The 25,218-nt window shown below is 46.6% G+C and overlaps 1 protein-coding gene across 1 annotated transcript in view; it reads right to left on the reverse strand.

The window, feature by feature from the left end:
- Positions 1-1,437: 1,437 nt before the first annotated feature.
- Positions 1,438-25,218, reverse strand: part of RECK (reversion inducing cysteine rich protein with kazal motifs) — a 134,050-nt gene continuing 110,269 nt past the window's right edge. Inside the window, exons 18-21 of the mRNA XM_078594813.1 lie at positions 8,891-9,104; positions 8,388-8,461; positions 7,497-7,652; positions 1,438-5,285 (exon numbers count right to left, since the gene is read on the reverse strand). Coding sequence (XP_078450939.1) covers positions 5,067-5,285; positions 7,497-7,652; positions 8,388-8,461; positions 8,891-9,104 — 663 coding nt within the window. The 3' untranslated portion in view covers positions 1,438-5,066. The remainder of the gene's footprint in view (positions 5,286-7,496; positions 7,653-8,387; positions 8,462-8,890; positions 9,105-25,218) is intronic.

Here is a 25,218-nt window from a genome sequence, read left to right on the forward strand (position 1 = left end):
CAGAGTGCGACCTAGTCAGACACATCAGCCGCTGTTTGTTTTGGGGGGATCCTTATTGTGGTAATTTTATTGTGCTAATTTTATTGTGCTGATGATGTATAAACCCGTTTACGGCATACCTATTTTCAAAGCAAACACTGTATCAAAATTAAAAAAGAAATCCTTAATGTATGAAGGGTTATGATTATATTTTGCAATTAGTATGCGCCAAAAGAGTTTGAAATCGGCAGTCTACTTGCTTAAATAACATAATAAACAGCATCTTTGTGGAGAATATCATGTAACAGAATAGTTAAGCAGACAATATATCTTCACATATCCGTCCCTTCACATAAAACATAAACGTATATTTTTTTACACAACCTATTCGTCCCCACGACCTTCTGGGAGTGCATAATTTCAGCAGCACTTGATTCAGCGCAAGCAAACTGGAGCGGTTTTGACAACACAGTGTCTCATCAGCAGTCAGGCTTTCTGAAATCAAAACGATGAACTGCCAGCGTCCGAGTTCAACACAAAATTACATAATACTTCATACATCAATGCAATTTGTAGAGGAAAGTATCTAAATAAATGGCAGTCTCATGTGTCTGTTTTATACGCATGGAGAACGGGTTTGCACTTCAGAGAAAACGTGAAGATGTCACGTGGCTTATGTCATTTCACAAACAAATGCGGTCAAGTTCTTTGTTTTTATTATTTCAGGTCTGATCAAAATGTTGAAACTTAAAATGGAAATGTAACTTGAAGATCATCGTGCAATTCATTGTTTTACTTGCTTTCCACAATGCGTTGTCACCTACTGGACTTGTGTGAAAAAGAGCTTAATAGCTCATCGGATAACTCCAGTATAAAAAGAGATTCTTATTCTGAATTGCAACTTCGTATGCTTCCTTTAGGATTTATATAGTTATGACGTAGTGGGTTGTACACTGCGGTAAAACGGGAGAATTGAGTTTGATTCCTGGCGTCAGTGAAGAATGATAGATCCTGGCATACCACTTCCTCCCCTTTCGCCAACTCGCACTGACCAGCGTGGTGAAGTATGGTCAAACAACCACCACAACCAACAGGATGTGGGGAGGCCTCCATCCACCACCAGACTTGACAAAGGAGTGTACACTATTTTAAATACATTATGTACATGATTATAATTTAGTATACATTACCATGATGATATTTTTGTTTATCTCTGTATGCATACCCCATATCTACCATACAAACGCTTTTCTCATCAAAAATGTGGCTTCTGAAGACCAGTGTCACAGGCATGGAACGAGCAAATGAGCCTTGTATCAACCTATTTTCCAGACTAAGATGCCAATATTAATTATTTAATTTGTTGCAAATATGTGTGAGAAGAGTACAAAGACACGAGTCTCTGCAAGACCACGTTGGTAATATCATGTGAAATAATTATAGGCATGAGATATCAACCCAGCAATATGTTTGTATTTTATTGTGCAAAGTTGTATTAATAATATAAAACAATACAACTATCATTTTATTTAAATATATTGGCACACTTAACCGACGCGGGCTTATTGTGTATAGCACTTATACAACAGCATTTAAAACATCTGCACTTTATAGTGAAAATAACACATTATATTTTGACAAAATATATAAGCATGACAAAAATAAAACAATGCATCGAACACATAAACACAGTGAAGAGAACACAAACAGAACAAGGCATACAGAACTACAGGTAGACACGCGAAGTCCCTGACAAGTCAATAATACTGTGTTTAAGAGGACACGCACTTCACATGCCCCATGTTGCACATTGCTAGGCTTAATGCGCTGAAACAACGGATGCCAATTTGGCGCCGTGAGCCGAAAATAGAGAACCCGGCTTAAAAAGTGTTTGTCTTGGCTGATATCCATTCTCCTTCGTAGACATCTATAGAAACGACGCTATTTATTGTCACGAGTTCAACCAAAACATTTTATACAAATGGCATTTCATAAGCTTTGCTCTTTTGCACCAACACCACTTCAAACGTACGTTAAAGGCTAGTGTTAGTTATTATACAAGACCATTTATAAAGATTTTAAGGTAATTTAATAGATGTGAGCTGCAGTGTGCTTCTTCAAATAAGTATTTGAAAATAAATATTTGAATAAACAAAATGTTAATAAAAAATGCATTTATTTTATGTGGAGAGACAAATGGAGGTTTATTTTCGCTATTGTAGACCCTAATATAACTGTAAATTGAGATCAGCAGATTTAGCTGTTGTGTATATTTTTGTTTACAGTGCTGCTTTGAAAAATACAGCATCCTGAAAGTATACAGCTTTTGAAATAAACTGCCAATGTCTCCGTTACTAACCAAAGGGGGAAGTCGCCAGTTTCTCCACAAGATGTGAAAACTGGTTTTTTATCAACTAAAAATGAATTTGCTTTATGTTTTTTTTTTCCAGAATGCATTACTTCAACGACGGCGCCAATGAAAATGGGGCTTTATCTATATTAGACAGAACATTATTCATTCATTACACAGACCATGACAGTCGTCTCCTGTTCGCAATATTTACATTGACAAGGAAACTGGCGAATGCTCACCAAGCACAACTGCTCTCTTTGGTTCGCCTTGCTTGTCATGAGGTGCATAGATAACGTACTGCAATGCTACTGCGTAGCTTTTGCAATTGCGCTATACAGCTCTCTGATGTGTGGTAATGGGTGTTGTTTGGGATCAGATCCTAATCATCAAAAACCGCCAATATCGAGCGAAACATCAGACATCATACTGAGTAACACGTGGTACAACCCGAAAGCACATCGAAAAACGGACTGCATTGTTATTTCAATCAACATCATGGTGAAATGTGCCATTACACACGTACAATTTTGAAGATGATTGTCCCAAATTTGTCCACACACATGCCCGCTGCATATGTGATGTACATATGTAATGTACACTATATTTTTAAAAAATCAGCATTCGACAAGGGGCATTAACGTGGCGCCTTAATTGTACGACAGCCTGGTACCATGTATTACTTCAATACACGCTCGGTGCATCTCCGCTTACCGGAAAATTAAACCATCACACCTCGCTATGATTGTTTAAAGCGCAACATTCAATTATAGCACATTGGCCGGTGAACAGTGTGTCCAAATCTACTAAATATGCTGTAAAATAAGTTTTCTGGTAAAAAAAACTGGGGTTTAACAGGATACTTATCTACACACTGATTGTCACGCACCGCCTATCCTATGCATTTCAGGTGCTCGCCTTCATGGTGACATTTACAGATAATTGTCATTCACTGTTCAATTGGTGCAGAACAGCATCAATTGCCACACAGGGTTTACTGTCGACAACCAGAAATATAAGCACGTTTTACCACCAACGTGACTTTAGGAGACATTCAACATTCGTAATTTTATATGTTGTACTTTGGAAAACCGACACTGTACAGCCATCACTGCGCTGTCTGTCGTGTGTATGCAACACAAGGGCTAACATATTTTTGTTTTGTTTACATGTTTCGTGGAACTTCCGTCAGGGTCATTTGCAAGCGAGTGGCATTAACTTGTGAGAACAGCATCGCCAGTCTGAGCCGCTGTATTGCTGAATCTCCACTGTTCGTCGTATTACTTGGAATAGCCCTGTCATGCACGATACCCTTCATTAACACACCGTAATTTCCTTCACTGTCTCTTGTTATGCATAGCACGAGACTTAAAATACTAAAATGTTTAATAAAATGTCAAATGTACATTTGTATAGACGTGTAAGTATATAACCCTACATATATTATATGGGTTTTTTTTGGTATCTAAAATGTTTTAAACCGTTACAAAAAAAATAAAGCATTTATTATTGTACACTGCATCCAGTCATCAGAAACATCGTGTTTGTGTTTTCATATGCAAGTTATTGCATCATATATATAAGTAAAGTAAAAATAAAAAGACATTTTGAGAATTTTTGAAGTACAAACTTGAAGGACATCCACTTGGTTTAACCAACTTTACAGAATCAAGCATGAGGTGCCACCTGTATCAAACAAAACCATCAGTAAAAATGCTGTGATAATATTCTCCCTATCAAAGTAAATAATGGCCGATTGAAGAAAATAATGTGAAAAGACAAAATATAAAAATGCGTCAAATAATAAATGAAACATTTTCTTGATGGACTTTTTTTGTAAAATACTAATTTAATTTATTTATATCCTTTGATCATTTCTAAAGTAAGTGCAATGCACACCAAGTTTCATTTTAATTTGATTTGGCACAAATTCTTCTTAGCAACAAGTGCAAATTAGGTTAGCATTTTTTGATATCCCATAATCAGACACTGCAAATATTTTTATTAAGGTTGAATTGTAAATATGTACTGTAAGATAGGAGAAAGGAAATGCATATGAATAGACAAACCACAGGAAATGCAGCTTATTTTCGCTGATAAAGGAAAACACCATTTGCGTGGCAGATATATCAGGAATAACATTGCCTGGCCGATATGAAACTTATACCCAATTGCTCCCACGCTTGATTTAAAAGTGTATAGACATCCCAGATTCTATCCAATTATTGTCCTGTGTAGCTACAAAATAGAATGACCTTCAAAACTAAGTAGAACTGCATCTTGATCACAGAAGGTGTATCATGGGGGTAACGTTTGTTGTCAGAGAGGCCATGCTTTGGCACAATTCACGTATAAGAAAATATCCTTATCTTGTTGACAATAGCCTTTCGCAAGAAACAATTACAACATGATTTACTCACTGCATTTACAATGTCTATTCATCAGTGCTTCCTTATAAGCATGGTTGCATTACTAATAATCGCCACGATATGCCTACATTTATAACACTATTGTTATCTCTTTGAAAATGTTAGAAAGCGATCGACTTGGTGAGCAATATGTGCCATAATGGAATGGATCCATGTTGCCACATCCATATTGCGTACTGCTTAATACACGACAGAGTTAAACCTCGGAAAGAGAAGGTATGGGTGTGGTTCCCGAGGACCTCGGTAAGTTCATAAAAAAATAATGGTCCTCAGCATGATACATTTTTTTGCAACATTCTGCTACCAATTCAGGAGCACAACACCCTGTGACAAGTGACCATGAGCACACCCAGGAGGAGAACAAAGCTAGGGCCTGTGGGAGGAGGGGAGACGCCTGACACGCCACCTGTGGACACGTACACCTGGGCGTTGGTGAGAGCCGAGAGGGGCACATGAGACACCAGCACTGGACTGCCCGAGTTGATGAGCACTGCTATTTTCTCAGCCTCTTTGCTGCATGCTTCAATCTGGAAAGAAAAAATACATACATAGTATAGTTTACATTTTCTTATATAATCACAGTGTTGCAGCATAAAAAAACATTATCTTTCCAATGTAAAATGAAGTCTACATACTGAAACATCCATTCGCCTATGGTACTGTGCAACCACAATTGAACCCACTCTTGATGTAGGCCATGATTTAATCACTCCATCTCCCTCTTTACATCTACACTCTTGTTTTTCATCAGCTGTCTGACTCACTCCAACTAGTTGCGTGTAGGATGATGTCAAGTTCTAGCCTAGGCTTGCAGTGAAAATGCTGTGCTTATTATTGTACACATATATTATTCCAGCCAGGTGGTGCTGTAGTTAAGGTTCGAAGGTTGTGAATTAAAAATCAACAACTGCGGTTTACTCAGCCTGTCACTATGAGACCAATAAAATAAGTGCTGCTTGTGGGAGACCGGCAGTGGTTGCCTTAGAGAGGAACACAGTGCCCACCATATACAGTGAGGGAAAAAAGTATTTGATCCCCTGCTAATTTTGTGCGTTTGCCCACTGACAAATAAATAATCAGTCTATAATTTTAATGGTAGGTCTATTTGAACAGTGAGAAACAGAATAACAACAACAAAATCCAGAAAAACGCATGTCAAAAATGTTATAAATTGATTTGCATTTTAATGAGGGAAATAAGTATTTGACCCCTCTGCAAAACATGACTTAGTACTTGGTGGCAGAACCGTTGTTGGCAATCACAGAGGTCAGACGTTTCTTGTAGTTGGCCACCAGGTTTGCACACATCTCAGGAGGGATTTTGTCCCACTCCTCTTTGCAGATCTTCTCCAAGTCATTAAGGTTTCGAGGCTGACGTTTGGCAACTCGAACCTTCAGCTCCCTCCACAGATTTTCTATGGGATTAAGGTCTGGAGACTGGCTAGGCCACTCCAGGACCTTAATCTGCTTCTTCTTGACCCACTCCTTTGTTGCCTTGGCCGTGTGTTTTGGGGCATTGGCATGCTAGAATACCCATCCACGACCCAATTTCAATGCCCTGGCTGAGGGAAGGAGGTTCTCACCCAAGATTTGACGGTACATGGCCCCGTCCATCGTCCCTTTGATGCGGTGAAGTTGTCCTGTCCCCTTAGCAGAAAAACACGCCCAAAGCATAATGTTTCCACCTCCATGTTTGACGGTGGGGATGGTGTTCTTGGGGTCATAGGCAGCATTCCTCCTCCTCCAAACACGGCGAGTTGAGTTGATGCCAAAGAGCTCCATTTTGGTCTCATCTAACCACAACACTTTCACCCAGTTGTCCTCTGAATCATTCATATGTTCATTGTCAAACTTCAGACGGGCATGTATATGTGCTTTCTTGAGCAGGGGGACCTTGCGGGCGCTGCAGGACTTCAGTCCTTCACGGCGTAGTGTGTTACCAACTGTTTTCTTGGTGACTATGGTCCCAGCTGCCTTGAGATCATTGACAAGATCCTCCCGTGTTGTTCTGGGCTGATTCCTCACCGTTCTCATGATCATTGCAACTCCACGAGGTGAGATCTTGCATGGAGCCCCAAGCCGAGGGAGATTGACAGCACTTTTGTGTTTCTTCCATTTGCGAATAATCGCACCAACTGTTGTCACCTTCTCACAAAGCTGCTTGGCGATGGTCTTGTAGCCCATTGCAGCCTGGCGTAGGTCTACAATCTTGTCCCTGACATCCTTGGAGAGCTCTTTGGTCTTGGCCATGGTGGAGAGTTTGGAATCTGATTGATTGATTACTTCTGTGAACAGGTGTCTTTTATACATGTAACAAGCTGAGATTAGAAACACTCCCTTTAAGAGTGTGCTCCTAATCTCAGCTCGTTACCTGTATAAAAGACACCTGGGAGCCAGAAATCTTTCTGATTGAGAGGGGATCAAATACTTATTTCCCTCATTAAAATGCAAATCAATTTATAACATTTTTGACATGCGTTTTTCTGGATTTTGTTGTTATTATTCTGTCTCTCACTGTTCAAATAAACCTACCATTAAAATTATAGACTGATCATTTCTTTGTCAGTGGGCAAACGTACAAAATCAGCAGGGGATCAAATACTTTTTTCCCTCACTGTAAGTGTTGTATTTCCACCACAAGCTTAGGTGCCACCATTAGATGTAAGCACCGCCCCTATGCTTTGTTTTTTAACGGGGGGAAAAGGACGTGGCGACGTTTTAAAAACATGAGCATCTGACCTGCAAAGCGGTGGGCTTGAGGTCAACAGGAAGCACCAGGATGATGATGTCAGCCTCAATGCTCAGGTAACCGAAGACGTCACACTGTGGCACGGAGACGTGAAGCCGCAGCCCGTGCACGATGTCGCTCACCGTGATTGGGCCACGGTTGGCCGTCTACAAAAAAATGTAAATGCGAAAGACCCAGACACGACAGCTGCCGGTTGAAGTGAAGAAAAACAATGCTCTTTTAAATAAATATATTATGAGCTACAGATTGCACGAAACATTACAAAGAGATATACACATTCGAAGGATATGCTATGAAGAGCGCGTTTTACAAAATCCACTTCTCGTATTTTTCTTCTGCTCAAGACTTTTGTCTCTGCCAATCTATTTTATTTACCAGGTAAAGTCCATTGAGCTATTAGCTCTTTTTCAGCGGCGTCCTGACCACACGAGATAGTTCATCGAAGTGGGTTTTCATATGGGGGAATGTATACTCGCCAAAATAATCGTGAGATGTACGCATTGCATTTAATAACTGCGTTACGTATGAATGGGGTGGAGCGCTGGCATAGTTGTTCGCACACTGCGGTATGAACGCGGTGTCTTGAGTTTAATTCCCGGCCAGGGCAAACATCAGTGGCGAGTGATATCTGCACCAGCCCAGGGCCCCACACTTCACTAACTTGCAATATGTGTATGAGCAGTGTGGTGAAGTATGGTTAAAAAAAGACTTACAACTGACATAGCATGAAGAGCCCCTCATCCAAAAAGTTAATTGACAAGGGGCTGTAGATTTAGATGTTAAAGTGTGAAAGGTGATATATGGCATGACATGAAAAGGTAGACAGACCAGAGAGAAGAAAGTTATCATAAGAGGGAATCTGCGATGATGAAGTTGCTTACTCTGGCCAATATGTCAACCTGCTCCTTACTCCAAAGGATTCTCATCATCCCAGCACATATTGGACAGCAAGCCCCTGTGTGAAACATCGCACGGCATGTGTTACTGGCAAGTACATATCTCTTTCATTTTTCCATCCAGCCTCGCTTGGTCAACGAACCTCCGGCAGCATCAATGTTCACGAATAATGCAAAGATTAGACTTGGTATAATTTCCAGTATTAATCAACTCGATGACAAATAGGGTTGCCACTTGTCCTGGTTTTCCCAGATGTCCTCTTTTTAAGGCCACTGTTGTGAGAAATCCGTAAGTATTCCTGGGACATTGAAAGTCCCGTTTTTTTGTCAGTTACATAATAAATCACTCAAATCAACACATTTACACGTAATTCTGCCCCTGCAGCTGTATTGTAAAATATCTGCTTCTTCCCTTAAATATACCCTGGCTTTGTGCACCTCATAAGGGGTGGCAGCCCAAAGTGCGAGCGCCCACTTTTCCCGCGTACCTGGCGGGGTGATGGGCTTGCAGCTGGCGACGGGGAGAGCCGGGCAGGTGACAGTATCGCATTCGGGCGATGCGACGTGGTGCGACAGCAGCCCCACCGCCTGGCAGGGCCCCGCGTAGTCGACGGCCACGCGCTCCGAGTAGGCCGTGCACACACTCGCGTACGACTCGCCATCGTGCCCACACACCAGCCTTGAGGGCGGCCCACACATGCTCTGCATACGGCGTGCACACGGGCACAATGACAACAAAGGCGAAGGTCCCTGTTTAGCCTTGAACGGTCTGTTAGGGCAAGTGCTATGAAGGGGGTGGGTGGCCGAGACCACACCAGACAATGTCTGTCTCCCAGCGCTGATGTTTACACACCACACCAGGTACTCAATTACGGCTGAGACGACCTAGAGGAGGCCCTGGGACTGGTTCAGATATTCGCCGCTGATATTGGCCGTGGGCAGGAATTGAACTCGGGTCGCCGGGTTCACAGTGCAGCCCGCTAACCATTACACTACCACACGCAAGCACACACATTCATACACTGTACGTACTATTTAATAAGGGGCCGTCCATAAATGACGTCACGCGATTTTGGACGATTTTTGACCCCCCCCCCCCCCCCATTGTCACACGGCGTCACAAAAAGTCAGACCCCCCTCAAATATGACGTCACAAAGCTCTGCCCCCCCCCCACCCAAAAAAAATAAAACATGCTTCAAATCGCTTTAAACTGTTGTCATTGTAGTGCGTATGTCATGTGCCGCTGCACTCTGATGTAGAAGAAAACATTTATTAAAAAGTCTATTTAATTAAGTAGAACGTGTTGTCTATATTTATTTAAAGTTGCGCATTTTTATGTGACGTCACATTTCTCACCCCCCACCCCTCGTCGCACATCGTCACAAATGTCTAACCCCCCCCCCCCCCTAGGTGCGTGACATCATTTATGGACGGCCCCTAAGTGTACAATATGCCGATGACAAAATCGCGCCCAAGCTTGTCAGATCTCGGCAGCTAAATCGGATCATGCCCGGATATTTTCTCCAATGGGTGACCACCGCGAAAAATGTAAGTTGTATGTATGTTAAACTTCTTTCACACCATACGTAGCCAACCATGCTAATCGGAAGTACGGGGGAAGGACAACACACTAAACACAAAAAACAGTGGTAAAGAAATGAGTTTTAAATTTGAGATAGGGTTGTGGCTATGTGGTGGGCAGTAATGAGCAGTGCATCCAAATATATCGTTGTACTGTATGTCTATGTTCCCTCCTCTATGTTCCACCCTACGCGACCCCGAAATGACCAGTGTGGTGAAATAATATAACCTCCACGACCCAGAGAAGTGCATTGACAAAAGGTATGTACATGTGTACAATATGCGCATGCTATAGTGTTACATGTGAATTGTAGCACAAGTCGAAGACGAGGTAGTTGCAGGAGGCACCTTCTTTTATTGTTACACTTTTCCGGCCGTTTACACATAGGATCGTCGCCTCTCTCGCTCACGTTGCCTTACAGCCTGGCCGAGACACAACCCGAACCGCGTTGCACCGACGGCGTCAACAGAGACAGCCAGCAATTATCGAGTGAAGACGACAGCGACGACGAGATGAGTCCACTCCCAGAACCGGCAGCCCAGAGCTCTCGCTCTCTGCTACTTGTATTCTACTCGACATGGCCTGGCTCCGCCCTGGCCGCGCCTTCCTTCTTGAACACACTAGCGGGTTCCAGGGGCTTCCCGATGAGGTCTTCAATGACCCTTGCCCCAGTTCCTCCGCACTGCCGGCACACCCGTGTATACGCTCGACGACATGTACGCTAACTGTCCACTGCAGTTGCCGCGGCTGGACAGCAGTCGGCGCTGTGTCACTACATCACCCCCTTCCATTTAAAAAAAACAGCCGTCCCGGCTGCCAATACAGCAGCCGCAACCGGTGGACAGGCAGAGTAACCCCTAATACAGAGGAACACCCCTAGCATGAAGAAAAAGAGGAGAAAAACATTTTACAGCTGCGACAGAACCGCAGTGCCCCCCGCGAACCAACAGCACACACACAATGCGGCACCCACCCCACGAACCGACAGCACACATACACAACGCGGCACCGTCTCTGCGAACCGACAACACACTCACACACGTGGTGCCCCCCCCCCTACCCCCCCCCACGGACTGGCAACACACCCAACACAACGCGGCACCCCCCCGCGAACCGGCAACACACTCATACAATGGGGCGCCCCCCGCGAACCGACAACACACTCACACAACCCGGCGCCCCCCCCGCAAACCAGCAACACACCCAACACAACCCCTTACACAGGCCCTTACCACCTCCGAATCCCACCGTGCAAGGGAGAGTCTGTCATTACCGGGACATAGCTCGCGTGATCCGGTCGCTAGCACCAGTCACCCCCGTCTCAGCAGGGTCTTGCACTTCGGGGACTCCGAGGGTTGTGGAGAGATGAAGGAGGTCTGCCACACCTGTCCGGATCTGGTCCCCGAGACCTCGCACATGGCAGTCTCAAAAGGCCTCAGAGACCCGGTCTGGTGGGAATTGGGAAGACGATGCCGGTGGGTCGGAGGGCGTCTGTGACACTGCCAACGCCCCGCTGACACCCCGACACTCTATAGCAATGTGGCCCGACCGGCCACACATGAAACACTTGGCCGTGGGTTCCCTGGGCGGGAGGAACTTCCCCCGCCACCGGTCCACCTGCAGGGACCCTCTTGCGTGCGTCCCCCGGCTGCCCAACACCGTCATCATGTCCTCCATCCACCATGCCCAAGCCTCCATCCTTGACCAATGCTGGTGTTCCTCGCCGGCTTGTAATTTTCGGACCACCATTATGGACAAAATCTCTGCGCCGGCGGTGGGGGGCAGGGTGATCCTCAACTCCCGCGCCAGTTCCCTCAGCCTTTCCGCCACCCGAAAGAGGAGCACGCCCTCACCCAAGTGCGGGTATACCTCCCGTCCCAGCGCCAGCAGCGCCACCCGGATGGCGTAGGGTGTCTCGGCCTCCCCTTACTCTCTCTGGAGGAATCTTATGCGAACCTCCCGTGGCAGGTCAAGAGCGGCTCCTTGCAGCACCACCGACCTTCGTGACTTATCCGTGCGTTCCCGCGCTCGCCTCAAAATGGTGCCCGCTGGCTATGGTAGGTGCTCCAAGGGCAAAATGGCGCCCACCATGTGCACGGTCTCCTGTCCGGGCTCCCCCATTCCCACTCCAATGGAAGCTCCAGCCAGGGTTTCCCCATGACTCCTGTCCGCGCCATCGCCTGGGGTGCGCCCTCCGTGGCGGTCCTCCGCCATGCCACATGGTCGACGCGCAACTGCGGAAAATCGCGCCGCTCTCCTCGCAGATGCGTAGCTGCTGTCCCGCAGATGCGTAGCCGCTTTCCCGCAGATGCGTATCCACTCTCCCCGCAGATAAGTAGCCGCTATCCCCGTCCATGCGCAGCGGCTGTCACGCCAATTGGCGGCAGCTCTCCCGCTGCTCCCAAGGCTATAGGAGGGATGACCGCCTCACCGTCCTCATTCCGATGACACTATAGGTGGGTTCCTCTTCGGGGCCTCTTCGGGGCCACTTTGGAACCCCATTTATGACACCAGATGCAGTGTAGCACAAGTCGGAGACGAGGTAGTTGCAGGAGGTACCTTCTTTTATTGTAATACTTTTCTATTGTAACACCTTTCTGGCTGTTCACTCACAGGATCGCCTCCTCTCTCGCTCACGTTGCCATACAGCCCAGCCTAGACACAACCCTAACCGTGTTGCACCAATGGCATCAACCGAGACAGCCAACAACTGTCCGGCAGCACAATTATCGAGCGAAGGTGGCAGCGACGAAGGCGGTGAAGACGACAGCGATGGCGAGACGAGTCCACTGGCAGCCCGGAGCTCTCGCTCTCCGCTGATTTTATTCTACTCGGCGCGGCCAGGGGCTTCCCGATGAGGTCTTACATAACCCTTGCCCCAGTTCCTCCACCTTGCCGGCACACCCGTGATCGACGGTGTGTGCTAACTGTCCACCGCAGTTGCTGCTGCTGGACAGCAGTCGATGCTGTGTCACTACACATTGTACTGACGTAAAAATGTAAATGCATGTATTATATATTTCAGTGGGGGGGGGGGGGGAAATCGATGGTATTTAAACATGTAATACTGCACAGCACAGCTACCACCTTCATTCTATATTCAACTAAATGGAACAGTTTTTTTCATTTATATTACGTTGTATTAATGAAATTAAGATACATAAATAAATGTGTAATTTAAGTCATTAAATTAACATTTGGTGTAATACTTGATTATGATTCTCATGTATACCAAATTTATATGATTTTGAAATAAAATTTATCATTTAACTTCGGACATGCTTGCGGATAAATCAAACGTCTCATGTTGTCTTAACGCATCGTTTTCTCTCTCCTGGTGAAATGAAAATGCATACTTTGCCACAAATTCATTTTGAGGAAAGGGGTCTAAGATGGGTGAACAATTTTCACAATCGTGCACGAGCAAGAAAAACAAGTACAATACAGTAAAACCTTGGATTGCGAGTAACTTGGTCTGCGAGTGTTTAGCAAGACGAGCAAATTTTTTAAATAAATATTCGTTTGATTAACGAGCGAGGTCTTGCAATACGAGTAGTATGTATACGCTTTGTCTGCCGAGCGTCACGTGATCACAAGTGATATACGAGTGCTTTGGATTACAAACACGTTTCCGGAACGAATTATGCTCGCAATCGAAGGTTTTACTGTACGTCAGAATATGTATTAATACCATTTGTCTGGAATATGGTTGGAATAACTATATTGGCAGTGATGTAGGGGCATAAGATGAACATACTGCACCATTGTCACTAATGACAAAGCAAATATTTTTGCGATAACCCTTATTCCTCTGCTTTATCTGCTCTCAACAAAGGACATGAAAGACAGTTTTGTTAGTCATGACAGTGGTGAATTATTATTCCACATCTGAATATACCTTTATATTACACGGTGTGTTTCCAAGCGTATTGTACAATTCACAGAAACCTTTTTACTCGTCGAACTTTATTCACAAAAGTGCAGTCTGCAAGGCACTCCATTTGGCAAAAACAAGCCTTTGGATTTGCAATTAATGCAAGATACATTTTATCTCCAGGATTATTTGATCAAGCTGGCATTAGTAAAAGAGCAGGTGGTTAATTCAAACCCGTTGCCATGCCAGGCATTGGTATCAAGTTTCTTTTCTTTTACAGCTTTGTGTGCCTCTGCTATCTCTGTCACTTGGCAGCTAAGCCTGTCAGGAACACGGAGGGGATAAAAGTGAATTAGGTGCCAGTGGTGTTCTTTTCTGCTAATGTGCAGTCTCCTGTTGCTAAAATTGTAAGCAGCCGCGTTGGCCGTACGTGCACTTTGGTTAAATGAAACAATTGTTTTAAAATACAACCATAAATTGCGCATTCTTAATTGTCTTCACGACCACAATTTTCTACTTAGATTCTACAATTAATTGCTTTTAGTGCAGGAATCATCAATAGCCATGTTTGGTTAATTCAAGAAAAGGTCATTATCAATCCACTGTTGGATGATGGCCTTCCCAAGCAACCATGATATCTCATGGTCCTCATACTCACATAATTACTCAACCAGACAAAACAGAACGGACCTGTATTCTGTTTCTCATGTTTAAGCACTTACTCTTATATACACCTCCAGCAAACATGTTTGTTAGCATGTAGCAGAGGTGTGGACTCGAGTCATGTGACTTGGACTCGAGTCAGACTCGAGTCATGAATTTGATGACTTGCGACTCGACTTGGACTTGCATAACAATGACTTTGTCCCACCTATGAGATGTGGACTCGAGTCATGTGACTTGGACTCGAGTCAGACTCGAGTCATGAATTTGATGACTTGCGACTCGACTTGGACTTGCATAACAATGACTTTGTCCCACCTCTGGCATGTAGTATATATTTTATGTCTCCTCTAACTCCACAAGCAATTTAGAATTAAAAATGTAATTAATGCAATGCACTGTATTTAGAGATAGTATTGTTTAGTATATATTTAATATATGACATGGCAGGTGACCTGAGCACATGTTAAAATGTGCCAAGCAGTATTAATTCACACAACCAAAAGGGGTAAACTTAATTAAAATAAATAAATACATGCATAAGTGTTCGATATAAACTGGTGGAATCTGACCCTGGCACAGTTATGTAATTTGCGTATTTAAAATGACACGACACCATATTAAAATCAAACGGGTAAAGAAATGCAGTACTGTAATGAAATATGCCACAATATCTTTGGCAATTAATAAGTGCTGCACAGAGTTTAAACGCAGATGGACTCTTGTGAACATCATGTGTGGTCTTTATGACGTTTACAATGCAGGAAAATGTCAATCGACTTCATGATCATGTCATGGAAGATATTTCGATTTAAAGCTTTCGTGACTGCAGGGATTCATCTTCTTGGTTCTTTCGGTAAAGTCACGTAGAAGGGAAGTGGATGTCCTAATCAAAAGGAGACCTGATGGTTCAATGAGCCACTCTGTCTACAGGAAAGCCACCCACACGGATGCTTATCTAAAACCGGATTCCCACCACCATCCATCCCAGAAGAATTCCCTCATCAAGACTCTATATCATAGAGCCCAATGCATCTCCGACCATGAACACATTTCCAGTGAACTCAAACACGTACGCCAAGCTCTTAAGGCTAATGGTTACTCCGACTACACAATCCGCAAAGCCATCACTCCAACCATCAAGAAGGATCCTGTTGAGGAGCCTTTCAAGACCATCACCTTACCCTACATTGCTGGGGTCACAAAAAAGATCTCCAAAATCCTGATTAAACACAAGATCCAGGTCCGATTCAACACAGTACATAAAATCCGTGATCTGGTACCGTCTGTAAAAGATGTGATTCCAGACATACAGTACCCTGGCGTCTACAAACTAAGTTGCCTCTGTGGTAGCAGTTACATTGGGGAAACCAAACGACACGTCTCAGACCGCATTCGTGAACATAAAGCTGATCTAAAACACGGTAGGACAAACACCTCAGCCGTGGCAGACCACTGTTACAACTCAGTGGGCTCACATGACATTGACTTCTCCAAGACGGAGGTTCTCTGCAAGCCATCTGGCTATCATGAGAGATTCGTTCATGAGGCGATCCACATATACAAACACAGAGACAATTTTAACCGAGAAGATGGATTCAGGCTTAGCAATCATTGGAAGGACGTAATAAACCATTTCGATACACATTAGGGTGAGTTGAATAATACATAGTGGTTTACAGCAATACAGTATATAATTTAATGTTGGGTTTATCTATGGCAGTATATAGTACTGTATATGCTAAGAGAATAAAGTTTAGATGGAAGTATATTATATACTTCTTACGACGTAGAATTGTAATTTATTATTTGTTGTTAGTAACTCAGCTTATTGTAGAGTATAGTAAGTATCAGTTTATATTTTAGTTTTTTATGTAGTTTTTTACTTTGGTTTTCTACATGGTTGTTTGGTAAATGCAGCTACATATCATTAACATTCCTTTCCTTTATTAACGCTGTTCCTTGCGCCCCCCCGTGGTGCTGTTGATCCTGCATAATGCATGGGCATAATGGGACTTTGAAACCCCTCCGCCAACCTCCTACGCATTGCCCATTGGTATGCTAAATTCCTCTTCATATGCACATTCTTTTGTTAAGGCGCTCCTCCTCGCTACACCTATATAAGCTCCTAGCTTGATAATGTCTCATTCTTCGCCTGAGGACGGCTGCTTGCGTTGTGGCCGAAACGTCGTGAGAATTGTTTTATTATGTTTTATTTTTATTATTTTATTACTTCCCTTCTACGTGACTTTACCGAAAGAACCAAGAAGATCATGGAAGATAGATAAGCAGAACAATGTCTGTCTCCTTCACATATCAAAAAAATCAACACACTCTTCAACAACACTGACTCAAAATTCAAATATATATTATAACATAGGTGACGTTTTGGGAAATGGTCCTTCATAGCACTTCTTCACATTACTGCACATCATATATCAGTGTCTTCACGTAAAATAAAAGTATGTTTTACACAAAGCCTTCTGGGAGTGCAATAATTTCAGCAGCATTGATTCAATACAAGCACGTTTTAGATCAATTGTGACTGTGTCTCATCAGCAGTCAGGCTTGTTTGAAATAATCATATAATCACAACACTAATGATTATTTTGTGTTGTGTATTATATAGTTTACTTCGAACTAAGACTCATATCTTAAGGAGGGGGTCTTTGCATATAACATCTGGCAGTTCACCCACATTGATTTAAGCAAGCCTGCCTATGCTGAGGAGACACTTTGTTAAAACCAGTTCCGACATGCTGATGAGACACTTTATTTAAAAAATCCAAATCAGGTCTGTTTGCAATGAAGTGGTGCATGCTATGAACATGGGCTTTGAGGAACAAGACAAATAATTACACCTGTCAGGAATTAAAGATTTGGTAAACGGATGGACAAAGACTATTGCACTTCAAGGGGAGGATATACAAAAACATAACATGGGTGTTTATAAAACCATTTATGGTTGGGAAACATAATTGTGGAAAAATAATGTAATAAAAAATATATTGTTGAAAGATGCTTTTGAGTTCACTCATTTTGGACTGTCAGCAACTTATTTATATGTATAGGTTTCCAAGAATAATGTACTGGATTTCAGTTGCATAACATATATATACTCCACTTCCTGAACCATCATTGGCTGTTCCTCCCAGCGGCTGTGTCACCTATTAGAATTGCAGGTAAAAAGGACACCGAGCTGAAATACAATTCAAGTTGCTTACACCTTCTGGATTATTATCGAAATGTTTATATTGCTGCCCCCCATGCCTGTCCCACTGCTCAAAAACGTATGTGTGCCAAACAAACATTGGTGGAAGTAGAACTGGAAAACCAAAACCCATTGTTCGCCGCACATAACAAAAGCACATGGATAACTCTTTTTTTGCATGTCAGTTTTAATATTTCATTTACTAACATGACAAAGATGCTCCCGATCCCATCAGACCTCGGAAGCTAAGCAGGCTCTTGAGCCTGTATAACGCTTAGAAGGGCAACCACCATGTTAACAAAAAAACACATTGTAGTGGGCGTTGTGGGCAATAAAGGACAGCGCAGCAAAATTCATTGTTGGTCTGTATTTCCCCAAACTTTATTTGCTTTCTAAGGCCACTGTTGGCAGAAGGGCCTCCACGAGAGTGAACTCTAGAGTGGTATTTGATCTACTCTTCCACATTGACCAGAAATGTTGTAAAACAGGTGGGCGTACCCACACTTTACCCCACCACCACACTTAACTGCTGGGTAGACTCAGGCGGGGGCTGGGATTTGAGACACTTGATTCAACTAGATTGATTCAACAGTCACACCAGAAGGAGGTGGAAATGAACCAGCAACCTCTGTATTGCAAGTACAAGCAAGTATGCTAACTGCCACAACAACGCCATGTTCTAAGAGTACATCTCTAACAGCAACAATAACCATTACCTAATGCCTCCTCCAGTGTATACTCATGTGAGTGCTGCTGTTGCTCTGTGCATTAATTGTGACATCTGGAAACAAGCCTGGGCAGCAGTGTGGGGGCGCACACGTGGCCTTTATTGCTACCCCAACAAAAAAAAGTGTTCTGCCTGCAGGCTAGACGCCTCAACCCCAGCACAGCTGCTTGGCCCTGTGCATTTCCAACGGCTTCTTTTTGTTTAATTAGACATCTCTTGAATCATTTAACAGCTGCGATCATTGAGCAAAGTGGGGTTTCCCTTCAGTAATTATGAAACACACCAAAGTATAAAATTTTGCATTATATATATTTTACTCAAGAACTGCGAGCACATATATGTGGTGATTTGAAGCACTTCCGAATATTAAAACAGGCCAAGGGATTTCATATATTTATGGTTATCGTTGTGAATGGTTTTGATCCCTGACGCACACACCTTTAAAATAAGCATTATTTCATGGGACCTCCTTTGCCAGTACCAAAATATGAGAATAGGTTTTCCCCTTTTTTTCTGGCGACAAATCAGGTGTTAAGATGTTAAAACACCAAACTGAAACCTTTTACAAGGAATCATGTCTGCATTAACCACAATACTTGTGGTCAGAATGCAAACAAAAAAACATACTCTGATAATATATGCATTGTCTTTGAAACTGATTGGTCCACACCAGAGACAGCTTTCTTTTGAGCCTAGTCTCAATGGTGTTAGACCAGAGGATGCCAAAAGGCATACATCACAAAGACAAGCACTATCAGAGTAATGAGAGCTCGGGTTGAGCAGCTCTATCAGAGTAATGAGAGCTCGGGGTGAGCAGCTCACCCTATTCTCATAAGCATTATTGTTTATACAAAATTGAAGTAAATAAAAAATACTCAATATGTGTATTGTGAGCCACCCATTTCTTTGTCTGTTTCTCAGCATGTTTAAAGTACGAAGAAGGACATACATTTTACTCTTAAGTACCACATGGCATGTGCTTTTAAACTAGTCTGCTGTTATTCCATTTATCATTTACACAGAATTTTCGTGAACTATGGATCTGATTAAAGCTTTAGCCATTGATTATATGCCACAGTATACTTCCTTTATGAGCCTACCAGCTGGGTTTAGGAAGTGCAGAGTGGGAATACACTTTAATAAAATGCATGCAAGTCAATGGATTGCAAGTAATGAATTTTCTCATACTTGCAGGGAGAACATCTCAAACTGCACTGGAACTACCTTGAAATGTTCACACAATATCTAAGCTGAACATTACAGAGGTATGAGACCAAAAAATTGTATGTGTGACAACTCTGCAGCCATGATGTGAACCATATGTAGGGCTGTTACGGAGGGGCTGTATGTGTAGGGCTGTATGCATAGGATCACACGGGAAACAAGCACAGTGGGCGGGGCTCCGTGAGTGCACGGGGAGGTGCCCGCAACGACGTCCGCACCGGGCAGCCTGGGGGGTTGCCCGGAGTTGTGATCCTCCGGGGGGTATAAATGGGGATGAGCCGGAGAGCTCGGGGCTCAGTATTAGCTAAGGAGGGAAGACCGAAGATCGTCTAGCTAGAGCCCTGGACTCCCCTGGGACGCCGCCCTTGTCAGGGCCGCGCAGGACCGAGCCAGCGGCGTGGTCCCGAGAACCAGAGCTAGTGCTCTGGGACTCCGGGTACCGTAGCCCGACTTACCAGTGTCGGGACAGACAGCCTCCCCTAGCCCGTTAGTGGAGGACTAGGAGGTAGGTCAGGGGTAGCTAGCAGAGTATCCCCAGCTATCCGGGTGAGGGGGCCGATACACCCTCTAGTATTGTATGTCCACAGTTGTGACTACTTGTACGGAATAAATACGTGTGCCTCACCAACGGTGTCCAAGAGTCATCAACGGTACTTCATCTGGTGTCAGAACAACTACGAACATGGACACGCGCCGGACAGCTCGAGCCGGAGTACCGCAGGTGGAGGACACCGCTGAAATTGTTGAGCCCGAGACGGCTCAACAAGACATCGTGCAGCCGGGGCCGGACGCATTCTTACCGGGCATCAGGATGAAGAGGAGCCGCCATCAGAAGGGCTGAGGCTGGCTCACGCGAGGCTGGCGGAGCTGCTTTACGCCGCTGCCGCCACACTCGAACACATCACGCGGCTGGGGGCTGGTGGACCACCACGGGGCGAGGAGAACCGACGTCCGATGTGCCTTCCCGCCATCTCAACGGATTCAAACTTTGAATCTCCCGCCATCGCCGCAGCAGCTGCTGAGGGCGTGGCCGGCCTGAACCTCGGGTCCAACATCGCTCTCGCTGGGGCTGCCGCGTCACCGCCAGCGGAGGGAGCGTCATCACGGCTGCGACAGGCGATACCATCTGCCGTTCGCGCCGAAGCGCAGCCGAGTTACGGGGACAGCAGCCTGCGAGCTTCCATGGCGACCGCTGCGCTGCACCAACGGCTGCCTCCGCTCAAAGAGTTTGTTGGCGCGGAGGGCGACTGGGGCGGCTTCCAGCGACGCTTCCTCGCCCACCAAGAAATGGCACGCTGGTCGGATGCTGAGGCTCTCTGCGCGCTGCCGGCGCTCCTCGACAGCGATGCACTCGCCGCCCTTACATCGGCGCCGAGGGAGAAGCGCTCCACGCTACAGATGGCGCTGCAGTTGCTGGCCGGGGTCTACGGACCTTCAGCGGAATGCAGGCAGCAGTTTTACGATCGCCACCGGGGTGCAAAGGAGTCGCCCCTGGCGTACAGGACGAGTCTCCTGGCACTGGCGAAGACGGCCTTCCCTCGAATGGACGACGACGGCGTGGACGCCATGGTCACAGAAAAAATCCTCCTGCTGGCAGACGACCTGGACATCGCCGTCGTTGCACAGGAGGACACGGAGATGAGTTCCCTTCAGGCTGCGCGGCTCCTCCACGCCAACCTGCTGTCACAGCGTCGGAAAGCCAGCAGGGCAGCGGCCGGGCGTGTGGTGGCTGCAGCCACCCTCCCGGCGGAGGAGGTTTACGCCGTCGACCGTCGACGGCAGCAGGGGACGGGAGCACGGTCGGGCCAGGATGGGTCGAGCCGCTTCGACCGTCCGTCATCGCCGCCAGCGCTCCCGCGTTGCTTCAACTGCGGCGTCCGGGGCCATGTCGCCTCGGGGTGCCGCTCTCCTCGGCAGCGCGGGACGACGCCTCGACAGGACGCCGGCCCTCCTCCTCCCAAGCTCCATCAACATAATCCGGCGAGTCGCGGCACCCCTCATGTTTGGCCCAAGCACACACTCGTCACACACTCGCACATCGCAACGAACGGGGGGCCGACATTGCGCTGCGACGGGCCAACACGCACCACTATGGGGACTCAAATCGAACCCACGCAGTGGTCCATGTTGGCCCATCGCGTTGTGGCCACGTCGTCGGGGTCGTCGGCCGTGGTGGGACACATTGACGGGGTGGAGGTACGCATCCTGGTCGATACGGGGGCATCGGCGACCATCATTTCCGAACTCATTTACAATATTCTACCTGTCCAGAGCCGTCCTTTACTGCCGGTTAACGTCCCATTCTATGCTGCTAACGGGGGCTCTCTTGGCATCATTGGACAGATTCGAGCGCAAATTTGTATCGGGGATATCAAATTGTCGGGCCCGATTTTTGTTTCCTCCTCGCTGGCGGTTCCGTGCCTGCTGGGGACGGACTTCTTGGGCAAAATGCCGATTCGTATTTTAATAGACCAGGGATGCATTGAGCTCCCGTCGGGACGACGCATGGCGTTCCTGCCTTCCCCTACTGCGGCTCGGACGGCGTTCGTAACAGTACCAACGTTCGTCGTTAAAACAGTTCGTGTGCCGCCGGGAGCTCAAATGTTGGTGCCTCTAAAACTTCGTCGGCCCTTCGCTGAGGGCATTGGGGACCAGGGAATTCTGCTGGGACCATCTAGGGCCGGGGTTAGTGGACCTCATTTGATTCCGGCCCAGACCGTCGTAAGAGGGGACGGGGACCCTTTCATCGCGGTCCTCAATGTGGGGTCGCAGACAGTGGTAGTTCCTCAAGGGACGGTGCTTGCTCACACGACGCCGGTGCCCTGCGAGGAACCTGTTGCGAATCACGTCGGCACTGCTCCCCGGCCGCACCCACATTCGGACAGCGATGGAGGGTGGCTCGATGCGCTTTGTGCGGGATCGACGGACCTGTCAAATTCAGAGCGCCAACAGCTTAGAACGCTACTGCGGGAATTTTCCGACTTTTTCAGTCGGGACAAATACGATTTGGGTTGCACTCATCTGCTGCGTCACCATATTGACACGGGTGACAGTGCGCCAATACGCCAGAATCCGTTTCGGTTAAGTCCCGCCGAAAAGGACCATGTCAAATCGGCTATTGATGACATGTTAGCCGCCGACATCATTTCTCCTTCCACCAGCCCTTGGGGAGCGCCGATCGTCCTGGATAAAAAGCAGGACGGCTCGTTGCGGTTTTGCGTTGATTTTCGGCGCCTTAACAAAATTTCCGTTGCCGACGCATACCCGCTCCCACGGATGGACGAATCGCTGGACGCCTTGGCGGGAGCGCGATTCTTCTCCACACTGGATTTACTTTCGGGATTCTGGCAGCTTCCTCTGGACGATGATTCAAAGCCTAAAACTGCTTTCCGTACACCGCACGGCCTGTTCCAATTCAACCGGTTGCCGATGGGCTTACGCTCAGCGCCGGCAACTTTCCAGCGTTTGATGGAATTGGTTTTGGCTGGATTGCAATGGGAGTCGTGCCTGATTTATTTGGATGACGTTATCGTCTTTAGTAAAACTTTTGACGAACATCTCCAGAGGTTGCGGGCGGTTTTCCTAAAGATGCGGGCTGCCAATTTGAAATTCAAACCCCAAAAATGTCATTTGTTACGCGATTCGGTGCGTTATTTGGGGCACATCGTGGGGCGCTCAGGTATTGCTACCTATCCCGCCAAAACGCAGTGTGTCAGCTTCTGGCCGACTCCCACCTCGGTGGGAGAGGTCAGGAGTTTAATTGGCTTCGCGTCGTATTACCGACGGTTCGTCGCTGATTTTGCGACGATTGCCAAACCCCTACACGCTTTAACATCAAAAGGGGTTCGGTTCCACTGGGGTCAGGAGGAGGAGGCTGCTTTCTGCTCCCTTCGGGACGCCCTGGTAAAAGCTCCTCCCTTGATTTACCCCGATTTTTCGGAACCATTTTTGCTCGACACCGATGCGAGCAACACGGGTATTGGGGGCGTGCTTTCCCAGGTGGTTGACGGCGTGGAACGGGTGGTTGCGTACGGCAGTCGGGTGTTGTCTCCAGCGGAGCAAAGATATTGTGTCACCCGTAGGGAACTGTTGGCAATTGTCTATTTCATCCAACAGTATCGCCCATATCTGTACGGTCGGCATTTCACCGTCCGCACAGATCATGCGGCACTGCAGTACGCCCTGCGAGTTCAACAGCCATCGGGACAATTGTCCCGATGGTTGGAGATCCTCCAGGATTTTGATTTCGAAACCACCTACCGTAAGGGCGTTCGCCACACCAACGCGGACGCTCTGTCGCGCATGCCAACCACCTCCGAATGTGCATGCCTCCTGGGGTCGGGACGTTGCAAGCCAGCAGGGGACATGCCGGTTCCGGTCCTGGCGGCCGCCGCCGATGACGAAACATTGCTTCCAAATTCTATCACACAACAGGGAAAAGATTCCCTGCTGGGTTTGCCCGTTAATGAATGGGGGCGCCTCCAGATGGAGGATACCTCCCTCCTCGCGTCGCGTCGTCGCGCCGGGGAGGCGGGGCGGGGGACAGGTGATGCCAACGCATGGGAAATGCACGCGGGGTTGCTGATGCATTGGGACGGGAAATCCCATCGACACCGGCTGGTGGTCCCTTCTGGGTTACGGGGTAGGGTGGTGTGGGCTGCTCATGAGCGCCTCCTCCACCTGGGTACCCAAAAGACCCTCGCATTGCTCCAGCTTGATTTTTTTTGGCCAGGCATGACGAGGGATGTCGCAGATCTGTTGGCATCATGCCCTCGGTGTGCGCAGCGAAAACCACCAGCACGGGAGTCAAACCCGCCTTTGCAGTCTATCAGAGTCTCCAGAGTGAACGAACTTGTCGCGCTGGATATTCTGGGGCCATTTCCCGCCACCCCTAGGGGCAATAGATATTTGTTGACCGGGGTGGAATACTTTACGCGCTGGCCTATGGCCTGGCCCCTGGCCAACCAGTCGGCAGCAGCCATCGTGGAGGCCTTTGTCCAAGGTTACGTCATGGACAAAGGTGCTCCGGAGCGGCTGCTGACCGACCAGGGAAAACATTTTTCCGGCAAACTCCTCCAACAGGTCTGTGAGCTCCTGGGAACGAAAAAAATTCGTACCTCTCCCTATCACCCGCAAACTGACGGGATGGTCGAGCGTCTGCATCGAACCATCACGTCTATGTTGTCGCAGCAGGTTTCGGACTCACAGACCGATTGGGACTTGCAAATTCAAGGGGTCCTGGCAGCATACAGATTGGCCCCCCATGCTGCGACGGGATTTTCACCCTTCTTCCTCATGTATGGCCGTGAACCTGACCCACCTGTTCGGGCACAGCTGCAGATCCCCGCGCCGCTGGGAAAAACTAAATTGGCCGACCATGTTAAATTTAACCTTGCGAAATTGACTGAGGCACGGGATGCTGCCATGCTGAATTCCGACAGGCGTCAGAAAGCGAATGAGCGCCTCAGACTGGATCGCGCGCACGTGCTACAGTGGAAGCCGGGGGACAGGGCATGGCTGCACTGTCCCCAGGT

This window comes from Lampetra planeri, chromosome 1 (genome assembly GCF_965212315.1).
Source record: "Lampetra planeri chromosome 1, kcLamPlan1.2.h2, whole genome shotgun sequence".
NCBI classification, from domain to species: domain Eukaryota; kingdom Metazoa; phylum Chordata; class Hyperoartia; order Petromyzontiformes; family Petromyzontidae; genus Lampetra; species Lampetra planeri.